Source organism: Acomys russatus, unplaced genomic scaffold (assembly GCF_903995435.1).
Source record: "Acomys russatus unplaced genomic scaffold, mAcoRus1.1, whole genome shotgun sequence".
Lineage (NCBI taxonomy): Eukaryota > Metazoa > Chordata > Mammalia > Rodentia > Muridae > Acomys > Acomys russatus.
In genome coordinates, this window is record NW_026131633.1 from 1 (window position 1) to 16,009 (window position 16,009).

General features: G+C 57.8%; 1 protein-coding gene across 1 annotated transcript; it reads right to left on the reverse strand.

Annotated features, from left to right (window-relative positions):
* Nucleotides 1-58: 58 nt before the first annotated feature.
* On the reverse strand, nucleotides 59-9,252 carry LOC127186338 (basic proline-rich protein-like; the record flags this gene model as incomplete). Its single annotated transcript, XM_051142754.1, has 7 exons — nucleotides 8,520-9,252; nucleotides 7,831-8,412; nucleotides 7,242-7,702; nucleotides 6,716-6,892; nucleotides 6,436-6,534; nucleotides 439-527; nucleotides 59-193 (listed from the first exon to the last, which is right to left on the reverse strand). Coding segments are annotated over exons 1-7 (2,276 nt in total), but the record flags the coding sequence as incomplete, so codon positions are not given.
* Between the last annotated feature and the right edge of the window lie 6,757 nt (nucleotides 9,253-16,009).

Below are 16,009 nucleotides of genomic sequence, written 5' to 3' on the forward strand. Positions count from 1 at the left end.
CGCGCCGGGGACCCCCTCACCACCGCGGGACGGGATGGGGCGGGGCGTGGTCCCCCACCCGAGAGTCGGCGGCACCCCCGTGAGGGCGGAACCAAAGTTCCCCGCTCCGGCCGTTTCCGGCGGGGCGGTCGGGGGACGCTGTACAGGGACGGACGCGCTGTTGGCCGGCGGCTGCAGTTCCGCCTTTTGGCCACTAGATGTCGCCAGAGGATAAGAAATGAGAAATGTCCCCGTGCGACGGGCGCTGAGTGTGAGCCTGGGTCTACGGGGGCGGCGGGGGGCGACGACGCTGTCTCTCCGTCCGGGCGCCCGCTAATGACCGGACTCTGCTCTCTCTCTCTCTCCCGCAGGACGCCCGCCCGCCCGCGCTCTCCGTGACGCGACCACCGACTGCTAGGTTCTTATTTCGGGGGGAGGCCCTGTGTGTACTCGTGTCACCCGGGAGGCTCTGTCCGGCCCAGAGAAGGTGTTTTCTCAGCAGAGTCCTCACGCTGTGAGCTGCCTTGCCTGTCGCCCTTGGGCACAGGCTGAGAACAGGGGTGATGCTAGGGTTAGGGTGCAGCTAGGGTTACGGTGAGGCTAGGGTTACGGTGCGGCTAGGGTTACGGTGAGGCTAGGGTTACGGTGAGGCTAGGGTTACGGTGAGGCTAGGGTTACGGTGCAGCTAGGGTTACGGTGAGGCTAGGGTTACGGTGAGGCTAGGGTTACGGTGAGGCTAGGGTTACGGTGCAGCTAGGGTTACGGTGCGGCTAGGGTTACGGTGAGGCTAGGGTTACGGTGCAGCTAGGGTTAGGGTGATGCTAGGGTTACGGTGCAGCTAGGGTAAGGGTTAGGAGAGTCCAGGGTTAGGACTTCCAGGTAGGGTCCAGTGTCCCTTAGGCACTTCCCCGGGCTCCTGGACGGAGCACAGGAGAGCGTAGCACCTCCCACAGACCTCCAGGCTACGCCCACAGACCTCCAGGCACCTCCCACAAGCTCCAGGACTCTGCCCAGAGACTCCCAGGTGAGGACTAGACACTTGCAGTTAACTTCCCGGGCTCCTGGGCGGAGCCCAGGAGACCGTAGCACCTCCCACAGACGCCCAGGCACCTCCCACAGACCCCCAAGCAACGCCCACAAGCTCCAGGACCTTGCCCAGAGACTCCCAGGTGAGGACTAGACACTTGCAGTTAATTTCCCGGGCTCCTGGGCGGAGCCCAGGAGACCGTAGCACCTCCCACAGACGTCCAGGCAACACCCACAGACCTCCAGGCACCTCCCACGAGCTCCAGGACTCCTCACAGAGACTCCCAGGTGAGGACTAGACACTTGTAAACTCTTCCTCGGGCTCCTGGGCGGAGCCCAGGAGACCGTAGCACCTCCTACAGACCTCCAGGCACCTCCCACAGACCTCTAGGCAACGCCCACAGACCTCCAAGCACCTCCCACAGTCTCCCAGGTGAGCACTAGACACTTGCAGGTAACTTCCCGGGTCCTGGGCGGAGCCCAGGAGACCGTAGCACCTCCCACAGACACCCAGGCACCTCCCACAGACCTCCAGGCACCTCCCACAGACCTCCAGGCACCTCCCACAAGCTCCAGGACTCCTCACAGAGACTCCCAGGTGAGCACTAGACACTTGCAGGTAACTTCCCGGGCTCCTGGGCGGAGCCCAGGAGACCGTAGCACCTCCCACAGACACCCAGGCACCTCCCACAGACCTCCAGGCACCTCCCACAGACCTCCAAGCACCTCCCACAGGCTCCAGGACTCTGCCCAGAGACTCCCAGGTGAGGACTAGACACTTGTAAACACTTCCTCGGGCTCCTCGGCGGAGCCCAGGAGACCGTAGCACCTCCCACAGATGCCCAGGCACCTCCCACAGACGTCCAGGCAACGCCCACAGACCTCCAGGCACCTCCCACAAGCTCCAGGACTCTACCCACAGTCTCCCTGGTGAGCACTAGACACTTGCAGGTAACATCCCGGGCTCATGGGCGGAGCCCAGGAGACCGTTGCACCTCCCACAGATGCCCAGGCACCTCCCACAGACCTCCAGGCAACGCCCACAGACCTCCAAGCACCTCCCACAGGCTCCAGGACTCTGCCCAGAGACTCCCAGGTGAGCACTAGACACTTGCAGTTAACTTCCCGGGCTCCTGGGCGGAGCCCAGGAGACCGTAGCACCTCCCACAGGTGCCCAGTCACCTCCCACAGACCTCCAGGCACCTCCCACAGACCTCCAAGCACCTCCCACAGGCTCCAGGACTCTGCCCTGAGACTCCCAGGGGAGCACTAGACACTTGCAGTTAACTTCCCGGGCTCCTGGGCGGAGCCCAGGAGACCGTAGCACCTCCCACAGATGCCCAGGCACCTCCCACAGACCTCCAAGCAACGCCCACAAGCTCCAGGACTCTGCCCAGAGACTCCCAGGTGAGGACTAGACACTTGCAGTTAACTTCCTGGGCTCCTGGGCGGAGCCCAGGAGACCGTAGCACCTCCCACAGACGCCCAGGCACCTCCCACAGACCTCCAGGCAACGCCCACAGACCTCCAAGCACCTCCCACAGGCTCCAGGACTCTGCCCTGAGACTCCCAGGGAGCACTAGACACTTGCAGTTAACTTCCCGGGCTCCTGGGCGGAGCCCAGGAGACCGTAGCACCTCCCACAGACGCCCAGGCACCTCCCACAGACCCCCAAGCAACGCCCACAAGCTCCAGGACCTTGCCCAGAGACTCCCAGGTGAGGACTAGACACTTGCAGTTAATTTCCCGGGCTCCTGGGCGGAGCCCAGGAGACCGTAGCACCTCCCACAGATGCCCAGGCACCTCCCACAGACCTCCAGGCAACGCCCACAGACCTCCAAGCACCTCCCACAGGCTCCAGGACTCCTCCCAGTGACTCCCAGGTGAGGACTAGACACTTGTAAACTCTTCCTCGGGCTCCTGGGCGGAGCCCAGGAGACCGTAGCACCTCCCACAGACCTCCAGTCACCTCCCACAGACCTCCAAGCACCTCCCACAGGCTCCAGGACTCTGCCCAGAGACTCCCAGGTGAGGACTAGACACTTGCATTTAACCTCCCGGGCTCCTGGGCGGAGCCTAGGAGACCGTAGCCCTCCCACAGATGCCCAGCAACCTCCCACAGACCTCCACACCCACAAGCTCCAGGACTCCTCCCAGCAACTCCAGGGAGGACTAGAGACTTGCAGTTTAACTTCCCGGGCCTCCTGGGCGGAGCCAGGAGACCGTAGCACCTCCCACAGACCTCCAGGCACCTCCCACAGACCTCCAGGCAATGCCCACAAGCTCCAGGACTCGCCCAGACTCCCAGGTGAGCACTAGAGACTTGGAGTCAACTTCCCGGGCTCCTGGGCGGAGCCAGGAACCGTAGCACCTCCCACAGACCTCCAGGCACCTCCCACAGACCTCCAGGCTACGCCCACAGACCTCCAAGCAACGCCCAACAGGCTCCAGGCACCTCCACAGTCTCCCAGGGGAGCACTAGACACTTGCAGGTTAACTTCCGGGGCCTGGGCGGAGCCCAGGAGACGTAGCACCTCCCACAGACCTCCAGGCAACGCCCACAGACCTCCAGGCAACGCCCCACAGAGTCCAGGACTCTGCCCAGAGACTCCCAGGTGAGCACTAGACACTTGTAAACTCTTCCTCGGGCTCCTGGGGGAGCCCAGGAGACCGTAGCACACTCCCACAGATGCCCAAGCTCCTCCCACAAGCTCCAGGACTCTGCCCTGAGACTCCCAGGTGAGGACTAGACACTTGCAGTTAACTTCCCGGCTCCTGGGCGGAGCCAAGGAGACCGTAGCACCTCCCACAGACCTCCATGCACCCTCCCACAGACCACCAGGCACCTCCCACAAGCTCCAGACTCCTCCCAGCAACTTCCAGTGAGGACTAGAACTTGTAGTTAACTTCCCGGGCTCCTGGGCGGAGCCCAGGAGACCGCAGCACCTCCCACAGATGCCCAGGCACTCCCACAGACCTCCAGGCAACGTCCGCAGACCTCCAAGCACCTCCCACAGGCTCCTGGACTCTGCCCCACAGTCCCCAGGTGAGCACTAGAGACTTGGAGTTAACTTCCCGGGCTCCTGGGCGGAGCCCAGGAGACCGTAGCACCTCCCACAGATGCCCAGGCACCTCCCACACCTCCAGGCAACGCCCACAGACCTCCAAGCACCTCCCACAGGCTCCAGGACTCTGCCTAGACTCCCAGGTGACCACTAGAGACTTGCAGTTAACTTCCCGGGCTCATGGGCGGAGCCCAGGAGACCGTAGCACCTCCCACAGACGTCCAGGCACCTCCCACAGACGTCCAGGCAACGCCCACAGACCTCCAGGCACCTCCCACGAGCTCCAGGACTCTGCCCAGAGACTCCCAGGTGAGGACTGGACACTTTAAACTCTTCCTCGGGCTCCTGGGCGGAGCCCAGGAGACCGTAGCACCTCCCACAAGCTCCAGGACTCTGCCCTGAGACTCCCAGGTGAGGACTAGACACTTGCAGTTAACTTCCCGGGGTCCTGGGCGGAGCCCAGGAGACCGTAGCACTCCACAGACATCCAGGCACCCTCCCACAGACCTCCAGGCAACGCCCCCAGACCTCCAAGCACCTCCACAAGCTCCAGGACTCTGCCCAGAGACTCCAGGTGAGGACTAGAGACTTGCAGTTAACTTCCCGGGCTCCTGGGCGGAGCCCAGGAGACCGTAGCACCTCCCACAGACCCAGCCTCTCCCACAGACCTCCAAGCACCTCCCACAGGCTCCAGGACTCTGCCCTGAGACTCCCAGGTGAGCACTAGACACTTGCAGTTAACTTCCCGGCTCCTGGGCGGAGCCCAGGAGACCGTAGCAGCACCTCCCACAGATGCCCAGGCACCTCCCACAGACCTCCAGGCAACGCCCCAGACCTCCAAGCACCTCCCACAGGCTCCAGGACTCCTCCCAGTGACTCCCAGGTGAGGACTAGACACTTGTAAACTCTTCCTCGGGCTCCTGGGCGGAGCCCAGGAGACCGTAGCACCTCCCACACACCTCCAGTCACCTCCCCACAGACCTCCAAGCACCTCCCACAGGCTCCAGGACTCTGCCCAGAGACTCCAGGTGAGGACTAGACACTTGCATTTAACCTCCCGGGCTCCTGGCGGAGCCTAGGAGACCGTAGCACCTCCCACAGATGCCCAGGCACTCCCACAGACCTCCAAGCACCTCCCACAAGCTCCAGGACTCCTCCCAGCAACTCCCAGGTGAGGACTAGAGACTTGCAGTTAACTTCCGGGCTCCTGGGCGGAGCCCAGGAGACCGTAGCACCTCCCACAACCTCCAGGCACCTCCCACAGACCTCCAGGCAACGCCCACAGCTCCAGGACTCTGCCCGAGACTCCCAGGTGAGGACTAGAGACTTGCAGTTAACTTCCGGGGTCCTGGGCGGAGCCCAGGAGACCGTAGCACCTCCCACAGATGCCCAGGCACCTCCCACAGACCTCCAGGCACCTCCCACAAGCTCCAGGACTCCTCCCAGCAACTCCCAGGTGAGACTAGAGCTTGCAGTCTAACTCCCGGGCTCCTGGGCGGAGCCCAGGAGACCGTAGCACACCTCCCACAGACGCCCAGGCACCTCCCACAGACCTCCAGGCAACGCCCACAGACCTCCAGGCACCTCCCACGAGCTCCAGGACTCTGCCCAGAGACTCCCAGGTGAGGACTGGACATCTGTGGACACCTGGACACCTCCCCGGGCTCCCGCACCTCCCACTGACCGCCAAGCAACGCCCACTCGCTCCAGGACTCCACCGACACAGACGGACTCCTCCAGGAGGAAGACTGCACGTCAGAGACGCCAAGGAGGACACTTTATTAGTAGCCAACGCGTCGTCACCAGCGCACAATAAAACGATACACACGTAGACAAACGAGTGAATTAAACTATCACAGGACGCGCCGCGTCCACCCAACGATACACGACAGGTTCAGCTCTCAGCCTAGATTTAGGCTTCGGCCTAGTCCGCGGGCCGAGCGTCTGGGTCAGGATCTGGGTTAGGTTCGAGTTTCTACTCACAGAGTGGCGGGCGCAGGACGGGGGGGTGGTGGTGGTGGGTGGTGGGTGGTGGTCTCGCCAAACACACGCAGGTCAGACAGTGACAGGCAGGCGCAGGCAGCCGTAGGCCTAGATTTAGGCTTCGGCCTGGTCCTGAGAGTGAGGCTCCGCTGAGAACCTGGCCCGGTTCTTCCCGGTCTCTCTCCACTCACACGCGGGGGGGGGGGGGTCTCGGCTCCCAGGCAGGCAGGCAGGCAGGCAGGCAGGCAGGCAGGCAGGCGCAGGTCAGGCTCCGGGCCCGTGACGGGCAGGTGCAGGCAGCCGTGGGCCTAGATTTAGGCTTCGGCCTGGTCCTCAGACAGCTCAGTTCGTGAAGCCAGCCAGCCAGTCAGCCAGTCATCACTCTCGGTCGGTCGGTCAAGTCGCGGCGGGTCACCGGCGGAGCGGAACCGGAGGAAACAGGAAGTGACGACGCCGCCGCGCCGCCGCACGCACGGGAGCCCTGGAGAGAGGAAGTGACGTCTCGGGGTCGGGGGTCAGAGGTCACCGACCCCGCTCCGGACGTGACGTTTCGGGGGCCGTCCCGGACGTGACGTCTCGGGGTCAGGGGTCGCCCGGATGTGACGTCAGAGGGGTCAGGGGGCCGGGCCTTCCCCGGGAAGCGCCGCCCCTCGGGAACTGACGTCTCGGGGTCGGGGGTCGCCCGGATGTGACGTCACAGGGTCAGGGGGCCGGTTCGACCCCGGGAAGCGCCGCCCCTCCCGGACGTGACGTCGAGGGGTCGGGGGGTCGCCCGGACGTGACGTCGAGGGGTCACGGGGCGGGGCGTCTCCAGGACGTGACGTCACGTAAACAGAGAGCTGCGGCCGTATCCAGAAGTGACGTCACCGACACCGAGGCCCCGGACCAACGTAGGGCCCGCCCCCTTCTCCGTCTCTCTCCTCAAAAAATCACCCCCCTCTACACCGACCGCCTGTATAAAAAAAATGTATAAAAAAATGTAAAAAAATGTTATAAAAAAATGTATAAAAAAATGTATAAAAAAAAAGAGTCCAGCGACACTTTTTCGCCAAAAAAAAATTTTTTGAAAAAAAAAAAAAAAAAAAAATGCCGGTGTAAACAACCCCCAAAAAGGCCAGCTGCGAAAGCGGGGAGAGGGAGAGAGAGAGAGCCCTCGCATGGAGCCGGCCTCTCGCGAAGCCCGCTGACCATCACTCCCTCCCAGGCCTCCCCGGAGCAGAGGGCCCTCTCTGCGGCCGGGAAGCCCGGGAGGGGTGACGGCCAGGGGCCTCCGCGGAGGCCTCGGCTCGGGAGTAGCCGGCTCCTGCGGGGTCTCTCTCTCCCCGGGGCCCGCCGCCGGCCTTCCCGCTCACCCCCCTTGGCCTCCGGTGCAGAGGGGCCCTCTCTGCCCGTGAGGCCCGGGATTTGGGGCGGGAGGCGGCCGGGGCGGCCTCGCAGGCGCCGCTTCGGGATGCGGCTCCTGCTGCCCTGGCGGCTGCTGTCTCCCCCGGGGCCGCCGCCGTCGCCGGCTCCGCCTCGCCCTGGGCCTCCCGGGCAGAGAGGGCCCCTCTGCTCCGGAGGGCCTGAGGCTCGGCGGGAGCCGGGCTCGGTGGGGCCCCGGGCGGGCTCCGGCTCGGGATGCGGAGCCCGCTGCAGCCGCCGCAGCTGGCCTAAAAAAAAAAATTCTTTTTTTTGACTCCCCCCCCACCCTGTCGCTCTCCCGAGGGAAGCGACGGGCGATCGCTCGCCCATTTGGTTTTTACACCGGTGCACCCAGAGGGCGCGGATATAGCCTCACGCTCCTGGCCGGCCCGGGCCTCTTCCACCGACCGTCTTTTCCGTGAGGGTGACTTTCCCATGAGGCCGCAGGGCCCCGGACAGATTACCATAGCCTCCCCGGCCGGCCAATCGGCACGTCCCGCGGCCGGCCGGGGCGGCATCGGGTGCAGTTCCGCCTTCTGGCCACGAGATGCCGCCAGAGGGACCGGCCGCGCAGGCGCGCTGGAGTCGACGGGGACCCTACGGATCTGACAGCTCGGAGGCCCTGACCCGGGACAGACGCGGGACGGGAGGCGGGGACGGCCCACGCGTGTCACTTTGCCGTGCGGCTCCTCGCTCGCGGGCGGCACGCCGGCCGGGGCAGGCACGGCCGCCGCCGCAGCCACGGCATCGCCGCACGGGAGCAGACGCCGCCCGCGACACGGGCGGCCCGGGCGGCACGGCAGACAGACTGACGGGCAGACCGGGTCGCGGTCCCGGCACCCGTGAGTAAGCGGGCCGCCGCTCGCACACGCACACGCGGGTCTATTGGGAGCTCGCCCGCTCGCCCGGGGGACAGAAGCTGCGGCGGCTGTGGGCGGCGGCGGCGGGCGGCGGGCGGCTGCACAGGGACAGAACGGGAAAGGCTCCCGCCCACCCGCCGCCCGCCGCCGACACGGGACGGGTCTCTCTCTCTGTCTGTCCGTGTCCAGCACGTGCTGCTCTCACAGAGAGAGGGCGGCAGGCCGGGGCACAGCTGTGAGGAGCCGGCCCCGACTTGGGAAGCGTAGCCGCTGACCGGCTGGCCCGCTGACCACCGGCCCACTGACTGCCTGCCTGACTGACTGACCGGGCGGGCGGGCGGGCGGGCGGGCGGGCGAGCCTGGAGGTCCCGGCGCGGCAGGTGCAGTTCCGCCTCTTGGCCACTAGATGTCCCCAGAGGGACCGGCCGGGCAGGCGCACTGAAGTGCACGGGAACCCTACGAGTCTGACAGCTCAGCGGCCCTGAACCGGGACGCGGGACGGGAACCGGCTGCAGCGGCGAGGGCCCGGGGCGCCTCCGTGAGAGCTGGTTTCTCTGCTCCTGCCCCGTGCTGGGCTCCCTCGCTCGCTCCGTACCCGCGGGCTGCACAGCGACCCGCCCGCCCCTGCCCGCCAGCCCCTGCCCGCCTGCCCGCCTGCCTGCCTGCCGAGCGCCGTGACTGGAGACAGGAACGGCCCCGGTGTGTTTGACGTTCCCTGTCACTTTGCTGTGCGGTTGTCGCACGGGGCAGGCATGCCGGACGGGGCAGACACGGCCGCCGAGGCTCCACACGTACCCGCCCGCCCGCCGGCCCGCGGGAGCCGACGCTGCACCCGCCGCAGACGGACCGGGCGGCACGGCAGGCAGGCAGACCGGTCGCGGTCCCGGCACCGGACAGTAAACGGGCCGCCGCTCCAACACAAGCACGCACACACACATGCGATCCCAGGCGTCTGCGGCAGGAGGAGGAGGAGGAGTGTGACAGCTACAGTGACAGCTAAAGTGACAGCTACAGTGACAGCTAGGATGACAGCTGGGTGACCCGGGCCCGGACCAGGTCTAGGTCTGGCCAAGTCTATTTTTAGCTCGCTCGCTCGGGGGGGCGTAGGGGGCGGCGGCGGGCGGGCGGGCGGCTGCAGGGACACACGGCGGGCAGGGGCACGGCTGTGACGTGCTGACCCTGACTTGGGAAACCTATTCACTGACCGGCCAAACTGAGCGGGCGGGCGGCAGCTGCAGTTCCGCCTTTTGGCCACTAGATGTCACCACAGGATAAGAAATGAAAAATCCCCAACCGACACTGACAGCCAGCGCCAAGGCTGTCAGCGTGAGTCCTGACTGACGAGCCAGAGGGGGATTTTTAAAAATTTATTTTAATAAAACGGGCTGGAATTAAGCCCCAGGAAGGGAGATGCGGCAAGGCCGTGCCCTGCCCTTGCGCCTTTCACCAATAAAAAAAATTGTAGGTCTACGTCTCGGGTGATTTTTTAACAGAAAGTCGGACACAGTCACGGAGGCTGATAGAAATCCGCTGGGAGAAGCCAGGGTTTTGGCTGTAAAATTTTTATGTAGTGATATAAATTGAAATCTGTCTAAATGGAGACCCCGCGCAGCAAGAGACAGTACAAACGTGCCACCTGGTTGCTTATTTCACAGGGAAAAAAATTATTTTTGGTCTGTGTTCTCGGTAAGATCGAACACGCAGACAGACACACAGAGGGGCAGCCACAGAGAGGCCTTTAAAATTTTTTTTCAATCCTAAAAAATTAGATGAGGCTGAATTCAGACCCTGTGAAGCAAGAGAGAGCAGGAACGTGGCACGTGGCTGCTTATTTTCCCAGGGAAAAAATTAATCTAAGTCCGTGTTCTGGGTTAGATTGAACACACAGGGAGGCACAGAGAGGCAGCAACAGAGAGGCCTTAAATATTTTTTTTACTCTTAAAAAATTAAATGAGGCTGAAATCAGACCCAGGGAAGCAAGAGAGAGCAGGAACCTGACACGTGGATGCTTATTTAACAGGGAAAAAATTATTTTGGGTCCGGGATCCGTGTTACATTAAACACACAAGACAGGCACACAGAGGCAGCTGCAGTGAGGCTTTAAAAAATTTTATTTAATCCCAAAATATTCATTTAGGCTGAAATCAGACACCTTGAAGCAAGAGACAGCAGGAACTTGCCACACGCTTGTTTATTTCACAGGGATAATAAATTAATTGAGGTGCAGGCTCCGGGTTAGATTGGAACCCACAGACACACGCAGACTTGGAAGACAGTTGAAATCCAAGGGGAGGAAGACACAGCGAGGCTTTAAAATTATTTTATTAATTATAAAAACTTAAATGAGGCTGAAATGAGACCCCCGTGAAGTGGGAGACGGCAGGAACGTGACACAGGGTCGTTTCTTTTACAGTGAAAAAAGAAATTGAGGCCCAGGCCTCGGGTCGGATCCAACACACAGACACACAGAGCCAGCCGCAGAGAGGTGTGAAAATTTTTTTTTTGATTAAAAAAAGTTAAACGAGGCTGAAATCAGACCCCGTGAGGCAGAACACAGCCTGAACGTGACAAGCTGCTGCTGATTTCGCTGGAGAAAAAAATTTAGGCCTGGGTTACGGTTAGATTCACACCCTGGGCGCCATTGTGGTCGTGGCGCCGAAAACAGTCAAATTACTGCGCCGAAAACAGTCAAATTACTCAGAAAAGGAACACGTTCTCCAGACGCCGCGGCGCTGGCTTTTAGATACACCTAAGGACGTGTGATTTTTGTTGGTTTTGTTGCCGGGGGGATCTGCTTAACACCGAGAAACGGGGGAGGTCTACGAGGAGGGCCCGGGAGCTCGTTAAGAGTTCTTCCCGGCTCGGTGCCCGTGCCTCGGGCCTACTTGTTGGGTCGCTACTTGCTTGTTGGAGACCCGGCTTCTCTGAGGGAGCCCTGAGGGCGGGGGGGGTCACCCCGAGAGTCAGACACCCCAACAGTGACTGCGGAACTCAGGGTCTCCGCCCGGGGCGTTTCCCCACGGAGGGACCGGGGACGCTGCACAGCGACGGACCTAAGGGGGCGGGGCCCGAGTGCAATCCGGGGAGGCGGGTCCGGCGGGAGGCGGGAGCCACCCAGCGGGCCAGATCCGGTCTCCCTGGCCGGGGCCCTGGTTCCCTGGCCGGGCTCGGGAGGCCGGATCGCTGCCCTTAGCCCGCGCCTGGAAGTCCCGGTGCAGTTCCGCCTTTTGGCCACGAGATGTCACCACAGGATAAGAAATGAAAAACCCCCACCCGACACAGGCAGCCAGCGCCAAGGCTGTCGATGTCGATCCCGGCTCACGAGCCACAGCGGGATTTTTAAAAAATTATTTTAATAAAACGGGATGGAATTAAGCCCCGGGAAGCGAGATAAGGCAAGCACGTGCCCTGCCCTGGCTTCTTTCACTAATAAGAAATTTTTTCGGTCAACGTCTCGGGTGATTTTTTAACAGAAAGTCGCACACAGTCACGGAGGTCGATGGAAATCCGCTGGGAGAAGCCAGAGTTTTTGGCTTTTAAAATCTTCCTGTAATTATAAAAAATTAAATAAGGGTAATTTGAGACCCCTCGAAGCCAGAGACGGCACAGACGTGGCACCTGGTTGCTTATTTCACACACAAAACATCTCAGTCCAGGCCCCGGCTTTAGCTTGCAATCACAGGCACACAGAGGCAGCCAAGGCGAGGCTTTAAAAATTTTTTTCTGATTAAAAAAAATAAATTAAGCTGCAATGAGACCCCGGGCAGAAAGGCACAGCAGGAACCTGCAACTTGGTGGCTGATTCCACCAAAAAGAAAATTTTAGGTGCGTGTTTCGGGTGGTTTTTTGCAGACAGACAAGGACCAGGACTGGCAGCCGGCGGGAAGACGCTGGGACGAAGCCAGAGCCTTGTGTTAAAATTTTTCTTTAATGACTACTCATTAAATTAGGATGAAATGAGACCCTGTGAAGCAAGAGACAGCAGGAACATGACCCTTTTGTCGCTCTTTTTACAGTGAAAATATTTTAGGTCAAAGCCCCGGGTTAGATCGAGCACACAGACCGCTGCCCTTTCCCGCGCCTGGACGTCCCGGTGCAGTTCCGCCTTTTGGCCACTAGATGTCACCACAGGATAAGAAATGAAAAATCCCCACCCGACACTGACAGCCAGCGCCAAGGCTGTCAGGGTGAGTCCTGTCTGACGAGCCAGAGGGGGATTTTTAATAAATTATTTTAATAAAACGGGCTGGAATTAAGCCCCGGGAAGGGAGATACGGCAAGGACATGCCCTGCCCTTGCGTCTTTCACAAATAAGAAATTATTTCGGTCTATGTCTCGGGTGATTTTTTAACAGAAAGTCGCACACAGTCACGGAGGTCGATGGAAATCCGCTGGTTGAAGCCACAGTTTTTATGCTTTTAAAATTTTCCTGTAATTATAAAAAATTAAATAAGAGTAATATGAAACCCCTCAAAGCCAGAGACGACATGGACGTGGCACCCGGTTGCTTATTTCACACGGAAAACATCTCAGTCCAGACCCCAGGTTTAGCTTGCAATCACAGACACACAGAGGCAGCCAAGGCGAGGCTTTAAAATTTTTTTTTTAAATCCTAAATAATTAACTCAGGATGAAATCAGACCCTATGAATCAATAGACAGCACGTACATGACACGTGGCTGCTTCTTTCACAGGGAAGAAATTAATTTCGGTCTGGAATCCGTGTCACATTGAACAGACAGACAGACACACAGAGGCAGCCTCAGCAAGGCTTTAAAAATTTTTTGCTAATTAAATAAAATAAATTAGGCTGAAATGAGACCCCAGAAACCAAGGCACAGCAGAAACCTGCCCCTTGGTGGCTTATTTCACAACAAAGAAAATTTTAGGTGTGTGTTTCGGGTGATTTTTAACAAGCAGACGAGGCCCAGGCCTGGCAGCCGGCGGGAAGACGCTGGGAGAAAGCCAGAGTTTGGCGTTAAATTTTTTCTTTAAGCACTACTAAATAAATTAGGATGAAATCAGACCCTGTGAGGCAAGACACAGCAGATAATTGACCCAGAATCACTTATTTTACAGTGAAAAAATTTTAAATCGAGGCCCCAGGTTAGATCGAGCACACAGACACACAGAGAGACAGATGCAGCCGCCGTGAGGTGTTAAAAATTTTTTTCTAATTAAAAAAAATAAATTAAGCTGCAATGAGACCCCAGGCAGCAAGGCACAGCAGGAACCTATCCCTTGGTGGCTTATTCCACCAAAAAGAAATTTTTAGGTGCGTGTTTCGGGTGATTTTTAACACGCAGACGAGGCCCAGGCCTGGCAGCCGGTGGGAAGATGCTGGGAGAAACCCAGGGTTTTGTTTTAAATTTTTTCTTTAAGCACTACTAAATAAATTAGGATGAAATCAGACCCTGTGAAGGAGGAGAAAGCACTAACATGACCCAGGGTCACTTATTTTACAGGGAAAAATTTTAAATCGAGGCCCCAGGTAAGATCGAGCACACAGACACACGGAGGCAGCTGCCGTGACCATTTAAAAAATTTTTTCTAATTAAAAAAACTAAATTAAGCTGCAATGAGACCCCGGGCAGCAAGGCACAGCAGGGCCCTGCCATTTGGTGGCTTATTCCAACAAAAAGAAAATTTTAGGTGTGTGTTTCGGGTGATTTTTAACAGGCAGACCGACAAGGCCCAAGCCTGGCAGCCGGCGGGAAGACGCTGGGAGAAAGCCAGAATTTGGTGTTAAATTTTTTCTTTAATTATTACGAATTAAATTAGGATGAAAACAGACCCTGTGAAGCAAGACACAGCAGAAAATTGACCCAGAATCACTTATTTTAGAGTGAAAAAATTTTAAATCAAGGCCCCAGGTTAGATCGAGCACACAGACAGACGGAGGCAGCTGCCGTGAGGCGTTAAAATTTTTTTTTCTAATTAAAAAAACTAAATTAAGCTGCAATGAGACCCCGGGCAGCAAGGCACAGCAGGGACCTGTCCCTTGGTGGCTTATTCCACCAAAAAGAAAATTTTAGGAGTGTGTTTCGGGTGATTTTTAACACGAAGACAAGGCCCAGGCCTGGCAGGCGGTGGGAAGATGCTGGGAGAAAGCCAGAGATTTGTGTTAAATTTTTTCTTTAAACACTACTAAATAAATTAGGATTAATTCAGACCCTGTGAGGCAAGACACAGCAGGAAATACACCCAGAATCACTTAATTTACAGGGTAAAAATTTTAAATCCAGGCCCCAGGTTTGATCGAGCACACAGACACATGGAGGCAGCCGCCGTGAGGCTTTAAAAATTTTTTCTAATTAAAAAAATTATATTAAGCAGAAAAGAGACCCCAGGCAGCAAGGCACAGCAGGAACCTGCCATTTGGTGGCTTATTCCACCAAAAAGAAAACTTTAGGTGTGTGTTTCGGGTGGTTTTTTGCAGACAGACAAGGACCAGGACTGGCAGCTGGCGGGAAGACGCTGGGACGAAGCCAGAGCCTTGTGTTAAAATTTTTCTTTAATGACTACTCATTAAATTAGGATGAAATGAGACCCTGTGAAGCAAGAGACAGCAGGAACATGACCCTTTTGTCGCTCTTTTTACAGTGAAAAACTTTTAGGTCAAAACCCCAGTTTAGATCGAGCACACAGACCGCTGCCCTTTCCCACGCCTGGACGTCCCGGTGCAGTTCCGCCTTTTGGCCACAAGATGTCACCACAGGATAAGAAATGAAAAATCCCCAACCGACACTGACAGCCAGCGCCAAGGCTGTCAGGATGAGTCCTGTCTGACGAGCCAGAGGGTGATTTTTAAAAAATTATTTTAATAAAACGGGCTGGAATTAAGCCCCGGGAAGGGAAATACAGCAAGGCCATGCCCTGCCCTTGCGTCTTTCACAAATAAGAAATTTTTTCGGTCTCCGTCTCGGGTGATTTTTTAACACAAAGTCACACACAGTCACGGAGGTCGATGGGAATCCGCTGGGAGAAGCCAGAGTTTTTATGCTTTTAAATTTTTTCTGTAATTATAAACAATTAAATAAGGGTAATTTGAGACCCCCTCGAAGCCAGAGACGGCACTGACATGGCACCCGGTTGCTTATTTCACACATAAAACATCTCAGTCCAGGCCCCGGGTTTAGCTTGCAATCACAGGCACACAGAGGCAGCCAAGGCGAGGCTTTAAAAAAATTTTTTTATTCCTAAAAAAATAACTGATGCTGAAATCAGACCCTATGGATCAATAGACAGCATGTACGTGACACGTGGCTGCTTATTTCACAGGGAAAAAATTAATTTAGGTCTGGAATCTGTGTCACATTGAACACACAGAGAGACAGACACACAGAGGCAGCCTCAGCGAGGCTTTAAAATTTTTTTTCTAATTAAAAAACATAAATTAAGCTGCAATGAGACCCCGGGCAGCAAGGCACAGCAGCAACCTGCCATATGGTGGCTTATTCCAACAAAAAGAAATTCTTAGGTGTGTGTTTCAGGTGATTTTTAGCAGACAGACAGCCAAGGCCCAGGCCTGTCAGCCGGCGGGAAGACGCTGGGAGAAAGCCAGAGTTTGGCGTTAAATTTTTTCTTTAATTATTACAAAGCACATTAGGATGAAATCAGACCCTGTGAAGCAGGAGAAAGCAGTAACATGACCCGGGGTCGCTTATTTTACAGGGAAAAATTGTAAATCAAGGT